The following is a 20,552-nucleotide window of genomic DNA, read 5'->3' as shown; positions in this document are numbered from 1 at the left end:
TTAGGCAACCATGTTGATGAGGTTTCATGGATATAGCTTCTTGACACTCCTAGATGACAAACTCTCTCACGGAAAATTTCCTCTTTCTCTCACTCTTAAATATTTTCACTCCCTATTCCACTCAATCCCTGAATGAAAGTACAGAAGTTGTGTTACAGTTGTATCAGGTGGAGCTGTGACAGTTCATTCTGTTTGTTGTTTTCTATAATTGTCTCCATCTGCTGAAAGCTAAAGTGTTTTGGGGAGCTGGGAGACCTATTCTGACTTGTAAGGACAATATTATAAGGACAATATAAGGATAAATATTTAGAATGTAGTTAAGAATTGTCTTTTTTTTATGTAAAGGGGCTATTGTTGGTTTCTTCAAGATCTATGAGTTTACTATGCTGCAGGAGTTAAGTAGTTAACTAGGATTATATTACTAGCCATGATTTCTTTCCAGTTGAGCAGATTTTGAGTCCAAATAGAGAGCTACTACTTATGCTACTATTGCACCTTAGGGATGCCACTCCCATGATGGTCCTTGTCTCAGTTAGAGTTTCTATTGCTCTAAAGAGACCCATGACCATGTCAACTCTTCTAAAGAAAAACATTAACTGAGTTGTCAGCCTACAGTTCCAGAGGTTTAGTCCATTATCATTCTGAATGGGAGCATGGTGCTGGAGAAGGCATGGCTATATATTGATGTGCAGACAACAGGAAATGATCTGTCTCACTGGGCATGACTTGACACACTTCTTCCAACAAGACCACACCTAAAACAATAAGGCCACACTTGCCAACAGTGCCACTCCTTTTTGGGGATCAATTTCTTTCAAACCACCATATTCCACTCTCTGGCTCCTGAAGTCTTGTAGACATATCATAATGCAAAAGACATTCAGTTCAACTTCAAAAGTCTCCATATTCTCATAAAACTGTCTAAAACTTATTTAAAAGTGTAAGCTTACAAATCTCTTCTGAGATTCATGCAATCTCTTAACTCTAATCCCTCATAAAATTAAAATGAAAAGCAGATCACATGCTTCTGTCATATAATGATACAGGATAACATTACCATTCCAAAGCATATGGAAGGGGGCACAGTGAGGAAGTCTTAGACCAAAGCAAGACCAAAAGCCAGCTGGGCAGAATCCAAAATCTGCATCTCCATATCTGCTATGGAAGCACTCTTCAGATCTCCAACTCCTTCCAGTTTTGACCTCCTGTTTAAGGTCCTCTATTATTTTCATATAATTCACTTTTGAGTCGATTTCTTCTAATTCTTCTGGAGTAGGGTGTACAATTCTTATTTCGGGATCCCTGGATTCTGGTGATGTCATGTTGCCTTTCAGGTTGTTGGAGGAATTCTTGCATTGGCGCCTTCCCATCCTGAGCAAAGGACCTTGCAGACAATGCAGGCTTGGGGGAGGGGGTTGTGTGTAAGAAAGGCAGCCCTGCAGCAGGAGCTGGGGAAGGGGGGTTTGTGCTCTCTTCCGGGACAATTTGCCCCTGGATAGCACACACTCACCCGTCCAGATGGAACTCCTCAGCACCTAAACAGGTTCCCTGTTCCTGTTCCTGTCGCTTTCTGCCCTCTCTCTGCCTCCGGTTTCACTGAAGCCTCCACATTTGCCGCCAGTTTGTTCCAGCTCCTCAAATGCTTCCCCTCCTTCCATTTTTGATGATTACAATATACTTCTTTTTCTTGGGCTGGTTCCACTGTCTACTAGAAGCTTCCCTTGGCAGGTATCCCATGATTCTGGCATCTTCAACATCTTGGGGTCTCCAAGGCAATCCAGGCACCAACTTCACAGCTTCATGCTATGGCCTCTCTAGGCCTCCATTAAGGGACATCCCCGACACATGGCTTGCCTCAGTAGCATTCCCTAGACAGGGAGGCAGATTCCATAACCTGTTTATTCTATTCTAACTCTTAAGCCAGAACCATGTGCTTGAGGCTGCTGCGTTTTGCTGTTTGCTGGGACTAGAATATGGCATCCTCCTTCAATTACATCTTCACCAGCCTTTTGTACTTCACCACCTAAACTTGGCTGTTCTACAACTTGCTCAATAGACAGGGCAGGTCTCAGAGATCTGCCAGTCTCTGTCTTCCCATTGCTGGTGTTAAAGGTGAGCATCATGATACCCAGCTCTAAGTTTACCTTTAATTCTCTTTCACATGTTGGAAATATAATTGGGTAGACCTTGCCCTGAAGTTACAGCTTCCTTTATTCTACGTCTTAACCTGTTTATCGACTTGAACACAGGACTTAGTTCCATTTCACTTCCTGGTGTCCTTTTTCTCCGTAAATTTTACATTTTGTAATTTACCCTGCTTAATTTGTTCCTTTTCATTATAAGTCTTCATTAAAGTTATCATAACAGTCTATACTAGGTTGTTTTGAGCTTTCTTCTGCCAACAGAATTCATCTAAAACTCTTCACTTCAGCCTTCGAACAAGGGCAAAAGCAGTCACATTCTTCACAAGAATGATTTCTAGGCAACACACTAAAGCTCTTCTCCTCTGAAACCTCTTGATCCATTCCCAGACAGTTCAAGTCATTATCAGCAGCATTATCTTCCATGGTTTTACTAGTGTGTGGCCCATTAAGCAGTGCTTAAAGCATTCCACTGCCTTCCTAACCCAAAATACCAAAGTCCCAATTCCTCCAAACAGAAGAATAGTCAGGCCTATCACAGCAATACCCCAGACCCCGATATGAACTTCATATCATAGGGTTTCTATTGCTTTATAGAGATGCCATGACCACAACAACTCTTATAAAGGAAAACATTTAATTGAGGTGGTGACTTAAAATTTCATATTATCAGTCGATTATCATCATGATGGGGAGCACGGCATCATCTTGTGCTGGCTACATCTTGACCACAGGGCAACACAGAGCAGAGTGGACCCTCTCAGTGTACAATTGAGGGAAGCTTGAACAAAAGAAACCTCAAAGCCAGCTTCACAGTGACACACTTCCTTCAGCAACATCACAGCTCCTAATAATGCCATTCTCTTTGGATGCAAACTACCATGATAGGCCACTCCCCCGATTTCTGTACCACCTTTACCCCAGCACATCCTATAGGCAGGACAAATTGTAAGCTGATGGTTGTGTGACTGAATTATTGTCCTATTCCCTCCACTGGAAGTCTTGCCTGGCTATAGCAGGTGATCATTTCAGGCTATATCCTACTACCAGTCATTGCATGGGTCACCCTTGTAGAGTCTTGGAAGTTTCCACGGCACTAAGTTTCTAACTCCCTCTGAAATGCCTCCTTTCAGTCATCTCTTTCATTACTCTCCCCCACCACCCTATCCCCACCTGATCCCTCATGTTCTCATCGCCACCTACCCCCAGTCCACTCCCAAAATCTATTTTCCCTTCCCAGGGAGATCCAAGCATCCCTTGCTCCTAAACCCTTCCTGTTATTTAGCTTCTTTGAATCTGTTGAGTGCAGCATGGTTATCCATTACATTACAGCTAAAATCACTTACAGGTGAATATATACTATTTTTGTCTTTCTGGATTTGGGTTACCACACTCAGGATGATTTTTTTCTAATTCACTCCATTTGCCTGCAAATTTCATGATGCCGTTGTTTTTAACATCTGAACAATACTCCACTGTTTATGTACCATAATTTCTTTATCCATTCTTCCATTGAAAGACATCTAGGTTTGGTGTGGGAGGCTGCATGGAAGAATCAGGGGAACTTACATTATTTAGACTCTAGCATAACATACACAGGTTCTGGTCATGCAGAGAGGCTAGAATATGGTACATAGATTTCTGTTTGTTCAAGAAGAATGGGGCATGCATGGCCTGGCTGGAATATGGTGGTTGGTGACCATGTGGGGTGAAGCATGGGCCAGATCTAGGGTCTTGAGGAGGGTGCACAGAAATGAAACCTAAGATTCACTTGACTAGACTCTAGCACAGTGTGTGCAGGATATGGCTGGATGGAGAGGTTGGAGTCTCATGCTTTTTGTTTGTATGTCTGTTCATTTTTGGTTTTGTTTTCTAAGGCAGTTTGTTCAATGCTTTTACTGTGATTATTTCTTTCCTTCATCACCACTGTCATCTTTGTGGAAGATCTTCATTGGGTTTTTTAGCTTTAGCTTCAGTGTCAATTAGCTCCTCTACTTTTTTAATATTTTACTCCAGGTCATGGGAATTTTCTAACACTTCAGCTGTCATACCCTTTATCCCTATTCTTAGTAGTCTTTTCTGTGAATTCTTATGTAGTAGAAACATATTTCTAAAAACTATTTTTTGTTCTCCATCTAATATTTCTTCATAGCCATGATATTGTATTCATAATAGAAATATCTTGTGACTCTCTAAGAGCTACACTTGAGATTTTATAGAATGTGGTTAGTCCTTGATTTATTGGTTTTCTCCAGCGTAAGTTCTTCTACTTTTTCCTCCTTGCTCCCTTCCTTTCCATTTGTGTGTGTGTGTGGGGGGGGGAGATTTGGTGTTTATATATATATATATATATATATATATATATATATATATATATATATATATTTTGGGGGGTTTTCCAGACAGGGTTTCTTTGTAGCTTTAGAGCCTGTCCTGGAGCTAGCTCCTGTTGACCAGGCTGGCCTCTAACTCACAGACATCTGCCTGCCTCTGCCTCCCGAGTGCTGGGATTAAAGGCATGCACCATCACTGCTTGGCTGGTATTTCTTTTTCTCTGAAAACCAACTAAAGTTTTTGGTGATCTCTGTTGTACATGTCAACTTCTGAGTAGGAGGTCATGGTGACATATATGGAAGGCTGGAATCCGTCCCCTTTGCAGTTATTTGTAACAGTACTTTTCAGTTGGAGTGAAAATTGCAAGTTGTCTAATTGGACTACACAGTGCTGACTCTCTTGGATTTTTTTGAACTGCTCATCAGCGACCCCTACCACTCTCAGACGGAACAGACAGCTTAACCCAAAAATGCACTCTCAACCTAGATGTGAATCATTAATGAAAAGAAGAAGAGATAAATTGATGATTCTTTATTTATAATTTATTTAACTTCTAACTAATATCTTTCTGCCTGGTATTCTGTTCTCAAAAATGCCTCATTCCCATTTATTTCCTGTGAGCCATCCCTTTTCATTAATTTTCCTCTGTGTATGCATTGGTTAGGATCAATTTTTTTATTGCTTTCAGAAAAAGAATTTAGCTAGAACATGTGGAAAGGAAAACTTACATTTGTTATGTTAATACTGTGTCAGGTATGTTATGCTTTTATATAGAATTATTGCAACTATTTAAAATAGCTACCTATTAATTTTTATAAGGAGAAAATGTGAGATTCATTAGCTTGACCCATGTGCTAAGGAAATTCATCCAGTCTGAAACCAAATATTTTCATTCCTCCACTCTGAAGCATTCATACAGCACTAAGTATATAGGCCTAGCTAAAGTTACCTATGCAGTGAGTCCTGGAGGAAATACAGATCTAGAATAGCCACGAGAAAAATTTAGACTGACTGTATTAAATAAATAAATAAATAAATAAATAAATAAGAATATCATAATCTCATTCTTAATCTGTGAAATGTCATAGTAAGTCAAAAGAAAATTAATGCAGATAATTTCATGAAAGCGGGATATTCATGTTGGAGTAATGCTGTGCTTTAAAAGTAATTTCTTTCTCTGGGGCATAGATTCACATAAGATCTAACAAAAAAAAAGCTAAAAGGTAAAAAAATAAAATAAAAAAGAGCACTTCAAGACCCATAAAAATGGGAGCAAAGCATGACTTCTTAGTAGCTCTACTTTTTCATATAGTTTTTTTGTTTGTTTTTGTTTTTTGTTTTTGTTTTTTTTTTTTTCTGGCAGCGAACAAGAGAACCATGGCTCTTTTAAAAAAGGTCTTCATGATTCAGCATTAGCAGAAAAAAAACAAGGTTTCAAAATGGCGGCTTCCTAGTTGGTGTTAGTTGCACAAACAGCTCTGACGCTTTGACGCTTTCAGGTGCTCAATCATTTAAATGGGGTCTGTGAGTAGAATGTTATGAATTGCTTAATGGAGACATAGACCTTCTGTGTGCCTGGAAATGGGGCTTGGAGTATGGCCCAGAGAGCTGGTGCAGAACAAACCTCTGCCATTGTTGGACTGGGCAGAGGCAAAAGGCAAAGCAGCCTTAGTTCTGGCCATGCTGATTAGCATTTTACAAGTGCTCCTGGTCAGAAAATTATTACAGATATGCAATAAAGACAGATTCAGACAAGAAACCAAAAAAGACGCCTAAATGGGTCACAGTGTTGGATAAATGTACATAGGTTTGAGGGAGAGAGGAATAAGAATATAGACAGTTATAAAAAGAAGTAAATGGTTTTTTTGTAAAAAAATAAGACAAAGTTATTAAAAAGACAGCAAGACAATCATAAAGCAAAGGAGTAAAGAAAAATAAGTCATGAAAAGATGGAATATACACTGAGAGTAAGGATTATATTATTGTGCTTTCTCTGAATTTATTTGCTGTGAATGATCTAAGTACAGAGAGAAATTTCATGGTGCAGGATGCTAAGCTGAGTTTGAATGGATATGACAGGGGATAAGGAGAAATAAGTTCAAAAATGACTACAAAATGCACAGTTACCATACGCTAGCGTCATTGGCCAAACAGTATTGCAATTAATATAATTTCTGTCTAATTATTTTGGGTCTGGGAAGCCAGGAAACAAATGAGTAGCCTCTGTCAACAGAGTAAGGTACACCTAAGATGTGGCAGCAGTGACAAAATGCCATAGGCATAGAACAAACAGTTTGTGAAGGAATTTGGAAAGAAATTTCAGAAGACTCTGAGTTTGAATGGATATGACAGGAGATAAGGAGAAATAAGTTCAAAAATGACTACAAAATGCACAGTTACCATGCGGAAAGTTGAATAAATATATTTACTTTTCTTCCCTCTCTAGGATTGCTAGTATTTACTTTCAGCTTGGGTCATACCTGTAGGTATATTATACTGATCAAAGAGAGAAGATCTATTCACAGTGAGTGACCATTAAATATTTTCTTTTATAAGAGTTGTCATTGTCATAGTATCTCTTCACCCAATAGAACAGTGACTAATACAGTGTTTATGTGAAGCTAAAATCTTAATGGAGTCTCTAGAATATTGGAGATGCAAAGAAAATAGTAAATATTGAGTGTAGTTCATCCAAGAGAAACAATCTATGCTGTGGGTGGCAAAGTGAGAGGAGTAGGGTTGGCTACCCAGGTCCTTGGGTTTCACCATATGCCCCAGATGTTGAACACAGAACTATAGGACTTAGCGTTTTCTTTTGCTGGGCTCTGGTTCTGCTTTGGCTTGATCATTACATACAGTATCCTGCCTCTTCTTTTTTGAGTAAAAATATGTGCTTTGTGCATTACACATTGGAAGCATATATAGAAGTATGTAACTTGGTTTTATTTAATAGTAACACACAGTTAAAAGACTTTGATGTTTTAACTTTTTAACATACTGTTATTAGAACCTTTAAAGCTACACTGAATGCATTTTCAATGGTAACGTTGTGAGAATATGAAGACAATGAGTGGAAGACAATGGCTTCAAAATGATGTCTTTCCAACCCTGCTACTAAACCTTTGGTCTATAATGGTGACCTGCCTGCATGATATGCTGGTGCAATAGGGACACAGACACAAACATTGTGGGAGTATTGAGTTTAAGGCTCATTCCATAAGATGGAACCCATGCCTACCACTGCTCTGGGGCCAAGAACCTGATACAGGAAATGCCTAAGGGAAAACCAAATTCTGTTGTTCTGCTAAAGGAGATAGCAATAAAATGGGTCCTAATGATATTCTGATATACCCGTAAATCAATGTCGTCATTAAAGATATTTTCCCTGAAGTAGATGGGAACACCCACAAAAAGATAATGTGCAGAGTGTGAGAAACCTCATAACATTCAGTCTTATATGGTATGTGTTCATCAAATTTCTCTCCTCAGGACTCATGTAACCATTCAGAAGAGGAACTATATTGTAAGAAACAGAAGGGATGGATGGCATTAAGGAAACAATGCCTTCCAGACACAACAGGACTGAGACACATATGAACTCACAGAAACTGTCGCAGCATATCTATGTCCTGCACAGATCCAAACCAGAGTACTGTCACTGAGATGAAGAAGTGTACACAAGCTCACCTTCCTAATTAAGAAGCTATCACTAGTCAAAAATCACTTGCAAATTGAAAACAAGTTTGCCCAAGGAAGTATCATTTGGAGATTTTTGTCTCATATAGCTTTATTTGGGCATTTTTAAAACCTTTTCTCTGCCTTATGTATTACGGTTTCTGATTTTAACCTTCTATGGTTTTTGTTTGTATGTGTTGTATGTGTTTATGTATATATTTCTTGTGTTCTGTCTTCCTTTTGTTTACTAGTATTTATTTTGTTTTATACTTGTTTATTTGTCTTTTTTATTTACCTGTTTGTTTTCTTCAGAGAGAGAGAGAGAGAGAAAGAAGGTGTGGAGTTGGAAGGGTAGGTAGGTAGAAAGGAACTGGGAAGAAATTGAATAGGGGAGGAAAAACCATGATCTGAATATATTATAATAAACAACTTTATTATCAAAAGAACATTATTTAAAATGTAATATGTGTCAATGTTAAGTTGCCAAAGGTATAGTTGGATGGTGAATATTAGTTGTCAACTTGATAAAATCTAGAATTACCTGGATTATTCTACTTTGGGCATGTCTGCGGGAAATCAGCTTTCCTATTCTAATGAAGATGAGACGATCCAACCATTAGACCATTCCCCAGCTAGAAGCACAGACTGTGTAAATGCAAAAAGAGGCCTGGACAGTACCATGCATTTGTGACTTGCTCCTTCATGAGTATGAATGAGATGCGACCTGATAGCCTCTTTCTCATGCCACCATGGCATCCCTGTCTGCTGTCATGCCTTCCCCATGAGGAGGGACTGTTTATCTCAGAAACTATAACTCAAAATAAACTTCATTTTCCCTAAAGTTGCTTTTGGAAACTCCTATTGCAACAGGAAAGGAGCATTTTCCTAAAAGCACTCTCCCAATGCTAAAGAGATGATCTAGGACTGAAAACCTAAGGGTGTTAAAAAGAGGACACAATGCCTAAGAGTCAGAAAATTTGGAGGCTTTGGAAGACAGAAAGACGAATGAGGTAAGACAGACATGATGCTGCTTGCCCATTCCAGCATTCTGTAGGGGAGTCCCAAGACAAAGCCAGGTTGGGCTACACAGGAAGATACTACCTCAAAAGGAAAGAAAAAGAAATCAAGCAAATAAATAAAGAGTTAAACAGAATGATAGAAAATGTCAGTTGAGCAAAACAAACTATAACCAAACAATTGTGAAAGAGAGCAAGAGGCAGAAAACTGGGTACACAACCCTGGGTGAAACTGGACCAGAGATGTGCCAGCCACTGCCTGGGCACTGTGAGCCGAAAGTGCTTCTGAATACACATTCCTGTAGTAAGGAGGTCCATTGGGCTGCATCCCGCCATCCGGCTAGCTTAACCCCCGGAGTAATCACACGGAGATCTGTGTTAATTAAATTACTGCCTTGCCCATTAGTTCTAGCCTCTTATTGGCTAACTCTCACATCTTGATTCAACCCATTTCTAATAATCTGTATGTCACCACGGGGTCATGGCTTACTGGGAAAGATTCAGCATGTCTGACCTGGCGGCTGGCTTCATGGCAGCTCTCTGCCTGCCTTCTTTCTCCCAGCATTCAGTTCTCTTGTCCCACCTACCTAAATTTCTGCCCTATCAAAAGGCCAAAGCAGATTCTTTTTTTTTTTTTTCCAAAGCAGATTCTTTATTCAACCAATGAAATCAACACAAATGTAGAAGGACCTCCTACACCAATCGCTTGCCCAGAATTTCACTCAGCCTGGGCTCCTTGACAGTTGTATAGAATTTGCTATAAAAGCCTCCTATTTAGAGCACATCCTTGGGGAAAAAATGAAGGCAGTCCTTAATCACCACTGTTTGAAAACATGTAAAATAAATGTGAAAATACAGTATACAAATTCAAAATGACGGGATATAACTTTGAAAGTCCAAGTAACAATATGTGTAATTATGCTAAATAAACCTCAAGAGTTATAGAGTACACAATATTCTTTGAAAATCAATAGAAAGGTTTCAGTTACAGTTGAAAATAAACCTGAATAAGAAGCCAGAGAAGAAATGTAAAGTTAAAGGTCTCCTCTCTGCACACAAAGGGCTTAAAGCTAAACTGAGTTAAAGCGACAGACTTCTCGATAGAACATCCCCATTGTCTCAGTGTGTGGGTGCACCCCTCGCAGCCTGGGTCTGAAAAAGCATGGGATAAATCCGGACTCGCTGAACATAGAGGACAATGAGGAATACTGAGAACTCAGGAACAATCACAGTGGGTTTTTGATCCTACTGCACTTACTGGCTTTGGGGGAGCCTAGGCAGTTTGGATGCTCACCTTTGGAGACCTGGATAAAGGTGGGCGGTCCTTGGGCTTCCCACAGGTCAGGGAACCCTGATTGCTCTGCGAGCAGATGAGGGAGGGTGACTTGATCGGGGGAGGGGGAGGGAAATGGGAGGCGGATGAGGGGGGGAGGCAGAAATCCTAAATAAATAAATAAATAAATAAATAAATAAATAAATAAATAAATAAAGCGACAGACTTCTAAGGGGAAATAATCACTATTGTAACTTCTCCCCAAGTAACTGGTGAGTGGAGTGGTAGACAGACCTTGTCTCTCAAACTATAACCTTGGAACCACCCTGGAGCAGACTCTAGCCTGCATCACTCTTGCTACCTTTTACATACAAAAATAGAAATAATATTTTTCTTCAGATAAATAATAATTTGTTAATACCGCTTATGCAAGTATAGGAAATCCGAGCTTTCTCAAAAAGGAGTAATGTTTGGAAGCCTATTATAAATTTTTTTCAAATGTTCGATTCACATTTAAAAATTATGTGATCATATAAAATCTTCAACAGGCACCTAAAATTTATGAAAATATATGGTTAACTTGATAGATTCTCATAAACAAAAAACAAATTTTGCATTTACTAAAATATTCATTAAGTTTGGAACCTTGGGAACAATGCCTACTTTCACCTTCAACAATATTTTAAAGGGTTACCTACTGTCACAAGCAAACAAATTTTAATAAGACTTAATGTTCAATAGAAACAACCAAATAAAAGATTATTTGAAAATAATATGACCTGTTGAAAAAGAAAATCCTGTAAAAACAAACATAAATTATTAAAAATAGCGTAAATGCAACAGATAAAAGCTTAAATATAGAAAAATAATTATATTCTTTTAATTTCAGTGAATATAATTTTAAGGTATGCCTAAAATAATATTCATAATGCTCTATATTGTACAACATCCAAGAATAATACATCAAAATTATACCACTGCAATATTAACAAGAAATTGCAAAGGTTAAAGACTATAAAAAGTCAGCTGAAAATATGTTATTTTAAAAGACCATGCAGAGCATAGAGAAAAAGGAATGTCTTTTAAATAAAAAAGATCCTTTTCATTCCTAAGAAACCGCAGCACATTTAAGTGCTGGTAAAGTGCTCAGAAGGTAAAGGTACTTGCTGCTAAGCTTGACAAGCTCTGATTGATTATTAAGGCAGACATGATGGAAGAACTACCTGCTGAAAGGCATGCTCTGATCACATGTGCGCTGTGGCATGTAACCAACCCCTCCACCCCACATACACACAAATAAATGTAATAAAAAAAATCCTAAAATAGCATTTTAAAGCAATGAGATACGATAGACTGGTATGTTTACAAAAATATCAATTATAGACATTTGTATGTATTGTGAGTAGTATTTCATACTGTTAAAATTATTCAGAAGGAAAACCGTATTTAAGCAAATTCAAGCTACAAATTCTCAGTATTAAGCCATCACCTTCACTTTTAAGAATTTTTTTATAGGTTTAGTTACAAATATTTTCTAGATTTAAAAATTCTAAGTATTAACCACAGGTTGCTGAAATATATTTTGGTACAATCAGTGCTGTGAACACTATGACTCTCAAAACAGAAATGGCTCTATGCAATATGGAAGACATCCACATTTGTCACTGCATTATACTGGCATGTTGGAAATTATGATGTTCAAAATCATATCATGATTTAAAAAAAGTGCATATCTGTAATATCTGGGAAAATGTCATTACACTATTAATAATTGCTCAAAGCAAGGACAAGATTAGCAGATACTTTAAGTTTTCTGAATATTGAAGAAAAACTGAAACAAGAACCTTAGGTTGGAGTCCCCAGATGCAGATGCTGCCGAGTTAAGCACTTGAGTGTAAGGGAATAATCCAGGGATCGCTTCCTTGGGAGTGTGAGAATGGGAGAAGGCCACTGAAGCATGGTCTCAGACAAAGCCCTACAGAACACAGCTTTGACGGGCTGCTGCAAAGACACCCTGGTTATCTTTTATACCTCAAAGCTTTACAAAGGAGTTGGGGTCTCCATAGTATTTTATCTGCCAGTCACTGGTCCAGAGAATTGTAAAGGAAGAAAATGCCACGTGGGATTCAAACTGCACTTTTGCAAAGTGTATCCCCAGAGCACCGACAATATCTGCTAAAGCGTGTTACTTCTGTAGTAAAATGTGATATCGTAAATAATGAGGAAGGGAAAGAAAGCGATAGCAGTGTGCTAAAAGCAAAACAAAATTTAACATTCCACACAAGTGTGGGTATTCCCTTGTCCGCTCTCATGCCCAGCAGCTTCTTCTCATATTCCCCTGGTTCATTAGAATACCAGACTTAAGCAGACTTTGAACCTATGATTCCCTCTCTGCTATCAATCTGTCCCCACCTGAAGTAACACAGAAGAGATCCGAACTCTGAAATCCTCTGATAATCCTAACAGGAAGCATATTACTCAGCTGTAAACCGAACACGAAAGCTGTCTATTAGCAGGAAACCATTGGAAAACAGACTTGGTAAAGCTGAACTCAAAAAACAACTCCAGGTTCAGAAACATGCTCTAACACTGTTCATGTTGTTTAACTTGTTTGAGATTATGGCAAGACTTGCTTAATCTATTGTCAAACATAAGAGTCAGGGTCACATTAATGCACTTTCTATGCAGAACAGTTCCTTCGGGGAAATGTCCCTCAATTTCATTTCCCTGAGTTTCAATTCCAAGTGTCTTATAAAGATGGCATTCATGTCGGGTGGTGGTAATGCATGCCTTTAATCCCAGCACTCCAGAGGCAGAGACAGGCAGATCTCTTGTTAGTTTGAGGCCAGCCTGGTCTACAAGAGCTAGTTCCAGGAGAGGCTCCAAAGCTACAGAGAAACCTTGTCTCGAAAAACAAAACAAAACAAAAAAAAAAAAAAGGCACTCATCATGAATCCCACAATTGGCTACAAATGGATCCTGCCACAAACCAAGAGTGGAATGAAGTTGGTGGGCAAGTCCATCGTTGCAATTTGTTTCTGTGGAACATTTGGGCTGTTGTTTCTTTACCCATAAAGTGAAGGCAGCGTCCACTGCTCTGCTTATTTTTCAGGGTTGCGGTGAAGACGTTCATGAAGTCAAGTACATGAAAGAGTTTATTTTTTTTCTCCTTAAACTGTGTAATCCATTATACTACGACACGTTAGTTACACGTATCAAAATGGTGGTTTAAAAGAAATGTGTTTGGCTTTAGACAAGTTCACTAAGAATTGGCAGTAAAATCTAAATTTAAATGACAGCAAATGGGGGTGGATGCCGATCGGTGGGGTAGAAAGGGAGGTTAAAACTGCTGCGTCATCATCTCAGAACAGCATGCCTTTGAATTCTGCTTCCAGTTCCATTGGAACAGCCATTCTCTTCAAAGTGCTCCAGATCAACTCCTGGCTTGGATTACTGAATTGCAAAGATTTATTAATACATGTTACTGTCACTACAAAATGCTAAGTGGTTCTTTTCACCCCACCCCTTCACTTATTGAACATGTAAACTATGCAAATCGCTTTCACCTTTAACCCGAAACAAAACGAGCAGGAGGATTCTTAAACACACACACACACACACACACACTGAACATCCATTTATTTTTTATTTAAATGAAAGAAAAGAATAGATGCTAATAGTTTACAATTTTAAAGATGGCCTAACATCTGAAAATACTGTTTGAATTGAAATTCATTTGATCTAGCTAATTATATGCTTAATGACTGCTAATTTCTTTATCTTAGACTAAATTTTCCTTTTCCGTAAGCAGTGATAAGCGTCATCAGCCCCCAACCTGTTCTCATGTATACTCCTGTCTCATTTGTGATACTATGAAATCCCATGTCAAGCTTTTGTTTAAGTCAATGTTTGTGTCTAAGAAGTTGTGTAAATGGTATAAAAACAAAAAATGAGATTCATGAAAAGAAAAATGTGAACCACTGTCATAACATGTTCTTAGGAGTAAGTGTTAGAAATAGCTTTTTATTTCTTTTTTCATGATAATTCCATTTTTACAGACGAGTGTCTAAGACTGTACGATGAACAGGCCAAGCCCACACACACTCATATCTGGAACCGTTCTGTTTCCTCGAACATTATCTGGGACACAATAGATAGTAATATTTGTTGAACTTTTAATTGATTTGGAGAATTCAAATCTTCGACATGGTGTTCATTCGTCTTTGTAGAACAAGAATGAAACGATTAACGTATCGTATGTTTCCTAGTCTTCGTTGGTATAATAATATATGATGACTTGTTGGAAGATCTGAATGTGGGGAAAAAGTACAAATATGATGCTTGGCCATCATTGTGGATTGACTTCATAGAATGCCCCATTCCCTTACCACACTCATCTATAGGTCTGAAAAAGGAAAAATGACAAGTATGGCCATCTTAAAGATGAATGCAACTTCTTGAATTAAGTGATGAAGAAAAACATTTTCCCCCTAGCATTTAGGGTAAAATAAGGAAACCATTCATTTCGGACTGTATGTTTACTCTGAAACAGAATTTCCTACTAATGCTCATCATAGAGTTCAATAAACCAGACAGTTCTTTGTGGATCCATATTAAAATGTTCACAAATTAAAATAACGTAAAACAGAAGTTCTCTAGCAATAATATGTTAGATTTTTTTCTGAAATATTAAAGTCTATGCTGTAACTTATTCTAAATCACTTCAAAAGGATTTTAAGATAAAAAATAAAATTGCCATCTGCATCATTGGTCATGTTCTCAGTAATAAAATATTTAAAGAGAATGTTAGTAAATGTCATAGAAAACATTGACTGGAATTCGTGGTTTGACAAAATTGCAAACACCTATTCAAAAACTGTATTATAAAATCATGTAACTGTATAACAAATATGCTACTTGGAAAACATTATCTTGTACATTAGCTAAAATAGTTTTTAAATACCACATCTTAAATTATAACCATGTACAAATCAAAACTATAAGATTTGCCTCTTAATTTAGTCACCGGATCAATACAGAAATTAGTTTGTTGAATAATATATCATAACAATAGCTCGGAGGTAACCTCTCACGGATGAGTGCTCAAAATCATTCAGAACGATTTTTAAAGCAGCGTTAAAACAACCTACTTCAAAAATCAAGATATTAAATGCCAGCTTCTAACTAGCAAAAATGCTTATGGCTCAGATAGGAATGAGATTCTTTACAGGAATGCTGACACAGCCCTGGCTGTCAGCTCGAGGGTGTACAGCTATAATTCTTTTTTCAAATCTTACCCAGCAACGCCTCAGGTACAGGAGTTCACAGAATATAGAAACAGGGGCAATTTTGTAGCTCCCATAAAATCACAGGTCGATGACACGTTTATATTCATTTTTGATTGCTACCATTAAATAACAAGATCATTCACAGTGTATTAATTAGCTACTTAATATATAAAAGTTAGACAGTGCATTATAAAACGCACGTTAACACATCATATTGTACATGACAAAAGCTGGGTTTCATAATTCATGTGATTGCCAGTGTTACATGTTTTAAGTTACAATATAACCTGGCCACTTATCACACAAAAAAAATAAAAAGTAGAAAATTGAGTTTACACAGAAAATGAAGATTAAGGAAGACCTTCTTTTCTATTTGACAACATACTAAATTCCCAGCAGGAATCAGTTTTGCATGTGAAAAGTACTTAAACCTGGATCAGTAGCATAATCTCAGAACCGGCCACAGGGTACTGGGGGACAAGAGTCCATTATTAAAGGTTCCAGACTAATGATATTTATAGGAGACTTGGTCTGAAAGCCCAGATCACTCTAAATCTTGGGCCTGATGTGATTCTTTTCTTCTGCACTGTCATCTGGACAACAGATGACTATTGATCCCACACTGGGAAATGCTGGTTTGATGTTTATTGATCAAGACGGTATGGGAGAAATTGTGATTGATAAATGGAAGACAGTGATGAGTTATCACTTCTGGATCATACAAAAGAGAGGGTGAGTAAGAAGACTGTACTGAATAACTGTTAAAATTATAAATTCATAAAGGTGAGCAAAAATACACTAAATAAATGTGAGTGAGGTGATATTCCATTGCAAGGATGAATGCACCATTACCCACTATCTTTCAAGTATTCCGAATTTATGCAACTCTGAGTTGCTTAGTCATAATGCAATTAACACAAAAACAATTCCAAACAATGCATCTTTAAAAATCACTGCTAGAGTCTACCTTAACTTAGACTTAATTATTTATTGAAATTCAAATGCAGTATTTTTAGCAGCCTGCATTTTACTGAAAATTAAAATCAGCCTTATTATGAGTCGCAAGTTATCTAGCAAATCTGTAAGAGTTTGACATCTGGTGAAGTCGTGTCATGAAACAACCCTCGCTTTGTTATACGATCAATTCCATATGCTAATTGTCTTCACGAAGCGACAGAAAAGGAACAGTGTACTGAACAAGAATATTAAGAAAGGAATACCTGTAAAATGAGTGTCCAATTTGTGTATGTGCCTAGTAATCCCTTTAATTAGGTTGATAGCATGTTAAAAAGACCGAGTATAGGTCATGGTAACCGCAAAGGTGTAAGGAGAATACACATGTTATTCATAGGCTGCCTATGTATAACATATAACAGCTTAGCTTATTTTCTCCTTAAAGAATCTCATAAAATAAGTACAAATAAATTCTAGATACACAAGAAATAATGTCACTGAAGACTTATTTAAACCTGATCTCCTATAACTATTTTCAGATTAAGTAGAGCATTTTCATTTAATTAATTGTTAATGTGCCGGAAGAAACTCAATATTCCCTTAAATAATTTTTTGAAGACTATTCTTTAGGTTGACAGTGCAGATGGAAAACTAAAGTCTAATTCCATTTGCAAGTCTTGCTGCAACAAATTTTACATATATTTTAATAAAATTTCGCATGATTTATTTCTATATAATTGTGCGTCTGATAGCCATGTAGCACACACCTTTGCATCCTACATAGGGCATGGCTTGTGTCGACTCATGCTTCCTACAAAATAAGGACCACTTTTCAAATCGAGTTCCCGTTTTAATTTATTTCCTCTTAGGATTTAATAAAGAAGTTCCACATCAGCTGAAAATAACACAACCATGAACCATCCAAGCAGCAAATGATTCGATGTTTTGTGAAATCCGCTGGGTGGGTTATACAGTGGGGCTGGGGTGTTTTTATTTACATCTATCCCCGCTCAACTGCTCTGCTTTCCTTTCACATCACCCCTGGCTTGTGTCAGGCTGGGAACAGCTCTAAGAATGTGTAGAATGTAAACAGGCCTTTATTGTCCAGGAGGATGGCAGCTCAGGCCTGCCTGCTTATCACTGGGCTGCAGCTCCCCAACTCACTTTCCATGATAAAGTGCTCCAGAAGAAGAAGAAAAAAAATTACAATCCCAGTACAATCCAAAAACCGATTAGAATTTGGCATACGCTTCCTTAAAAACTAATCAATCAACTCATGCTGTAATATTAGAGTCCGGCTCTTGAGGAGTATATGTAATTCCTTCCATATTTATTTCCTAGTTCCTGGTGGAGGAGGGGGAATCTAACATTTCCTGTATCAGGGCTGATAGAACTTTTCCCCACAGCATCCCTAAAAGCATTTCCTCGGCTTTGAGGACCAACGTGGTGCTTATGGAGCGCATACTCAGTCCATGGTCACTGCATGTAAAAATCAACTAGCTAAGATTCATGAGGCTGTGCTTAAGACTCCAGGAAAGCGGCCAGGTTCCTCAGGCATTTTCTTCTGCACATGGCACAAGGGCTTTCTTGTCGGATCACTTTTACTGGCATTCACATTGATTTTTTTTTTTAAAGCAAGTGATACTAAAGATCATAGGCAGGCATCGTGGACACCTAAAAACTTCATTTTAGTTCATTTTATGGGACTCTATTGAAAGTGCTGGCTCATTCAAAAACCGTCGGCCCAGCCGCCTTTCTTCATGACGCCATGGACAATTTTCTTATTAAATGCTGTGCAGGTGAATTAAGTCTCTGCTGAAACCTCGTCACTTTTTAGGGTCCATTCTACCCTCAACACTGCAAAGTGCCTACTTCTACCACATGTTGCCGTTTATAATTTTTTTTCATAAGTTACTTAGGATTTTCTCTAAAAAGACAAAGAAAGAGAAATGGTCTTTATTCTGTAAGCACTTGGAAGTGTTGCTCTTGTTTTCAACAACCCAAGGTGTTAGCAGTCCTGGAACCAAAGACGCCGGAATCAAGGAAAGGCTAGTCATCACACTGCCCAAAGACAGGTACCAAGAGACCAGGAGAAATCTGGCAAAGGCAGAACAAGTCAGAAACCAATTTCTACATTCGTGGTCAAGTTGCTTGTTAAAGGTTTTACTTCGAGTCTACCTGAAATACAATTAACTAGGAAAACATAATGTATGTGAAGGAGAGCAAGCTATTTTTCAGGAAACCTGGAGAGTCAAGGCAGAAATGGCAGCCCGACTCTTCCTAGCACACCCTGAACTATCTGTTAACACCCCACTTCTTGCTCTGCAGCCGCAGTGCTTCAGGCTGTGAGATCTGGCACCGCGGATCCGGCTACTAACAACTGCACGGAGTTGGGCATCAAAGTTACGTTTTACATCTCTAGCCGGTAGAAACCCATTTCCGTCTCGAAGGCCAGAAAGAAACAGAGTAAATCCAAGTCGCCCCGAAAATCAGTTTGTATCTATTATTTACCCCTGCTTTGTATGGAATGTTCGCGGGCACCTGTGCTAAACAGAGCCGCCAAGATTGTCCCTGGGCTGCAGGAAGGTCTTTGAACCCCCCGGGTCGTGTCTGTCAGCCCGGGTCCTCTCTGAGTGACTAGCAGGGCGCTTCTTTCTTTCTCGCGCTTCTTATCTAAATATTTTCTTCCTACTTTACTGAAACAGTACATCGCACATCGCAACCCTCACTAAGCGTTTCAACTCGCCTCCAGGTGCTCTCTCCAAGTGTCTTTCTTCCCCACCAACAGTAAGACAATCTAAACTCCAGTCAGGACCTGAGCTTCTAGTAGCTCAGCTCCCAAGTCCCTTACAGAAGAGGATTTCCCGCCGAAACGCATCCCCGCACATGGACAGCACCGCAGGTCCAGGGGTAGGGCACTCACCAGCTGCAGCAAGCCGGGGACTACGACGAGGGGCAGCGGCCGCAGGCGCATGGTGCCAGCTGGCGCGATCTCAGGAGCTGCGCGCCCTCCCCAGCCTCTCGCGCATCTCCACTTCGGGTTGTGAGCTGAGCACGCCGGGGACCCAGTGGTCGGTGGGCGGAGAGGACAGCAGGTGGGGCGGCCGGGAGGTGGGGTCCGTGCGCCTGGTGCCTCTTTCGAGCGACAAGAAAGCGCGCGGAGCCGCAAGGTTCCGGTACTCTCTCTCAGATAGCGCTGTGCCCCTGGGGTGAGAGGCTGAGGACCTAAGGGCTTGGGGACCAGGGAGACTATGATCGCTACTGCACTGGACCCGGGACAGCCAGCGGCTGTCTCTCAGGAGCTGGGCGCAGAGTTCTGCACGGACCGGAGCGGGCCCCGCCCAGCGACTGGGGTTGTAAGCGGTACCTACTGCCAGTTGCAGAGTGACTCTAGTGCTGGGCTAGGGAGGCGGATGGGTTCTCCTTGGATGGATGCAAGAAGGATGCTCAGTGACAGCCCTCAGGGAAGCTTACTCAGAGTCCTGGGAAAGGCGCGAGGGCGGCGGGAGTGGAGGTGGGGGGAGGTCTTATGATAGGAAGCAAGGCTCAGTCATGGTCTCAGAACACCTGCCCATCTCTTAGGGAGTTTGGCCACAAACACCAGAGTTGTTGGTAGGGGTGGAAGGATTTCTGGAGTTGGGTACTTGTGGAACCCTCAGGGGACTTCAAACTGTGCCAGAGGCAGGATGGCGGGTAAAGGAGCTAAGGGTGCTTAAACACCAGGTGTTTAGGAGACCCACAGTACTGTGAGCTATGACAGTGTAACATCTGCCTCCGGGTTTAGGGAGAATAGAGGAAAGCCAGCCACTGGAGAACCTTATGGAAGGCAATCATAGAGGCCAGGCAAGGCTGCGAATCTCAATTCTGAGCC

At 39.5% G+C, this 20,552-nt stretch overlaps 1 protein-coding gene across 1 annotated transcript in view; it reads right to left on the bottom strand.

Annotated features, from left to right (window-relative positions):
• The window catches only part of Nxph2 (neurexophilin 2), a 110,969-nt gene extending 90,826 nt beyond the window's left edge, over window positions 1-20,143 (bottom strand). Inside the window, exon 1 of the mRNA XM_075985309.1 lies at window positions 19,605-20,143. Coding sequence (XP_075841424.1) covers window positions 19,605-19,655 — 51 coding nt within the window. The 5' untranslated portion in view covers window positions 19,656-20,143. The remainder of the gene's footprint in view (window positions 1-19,604) is intronic.
• Between the last annotated feature and the right edge of the window lie 409 nt (window positions 20,144-20,552).

Source organism: Microtus pennsylvanicus, chromosome 9 (genome assembly GCF_037038515.1).
Source record: "Microtus pennsylvanicus isolate mMicPen1 chromosome 9, mMicPen1.hap1, whole genome shotgun sequence".
NCBI lineage: Eukaryota > Metazoa > Chordata > Mammalia > Rodentia > Cricetidae > Microtus > Microtus pennsylvanicus.
Note: the sequence above shows the minus strand (reverse complement) of the source record. Positions and strands in the feature narration are given on the sequence as shown.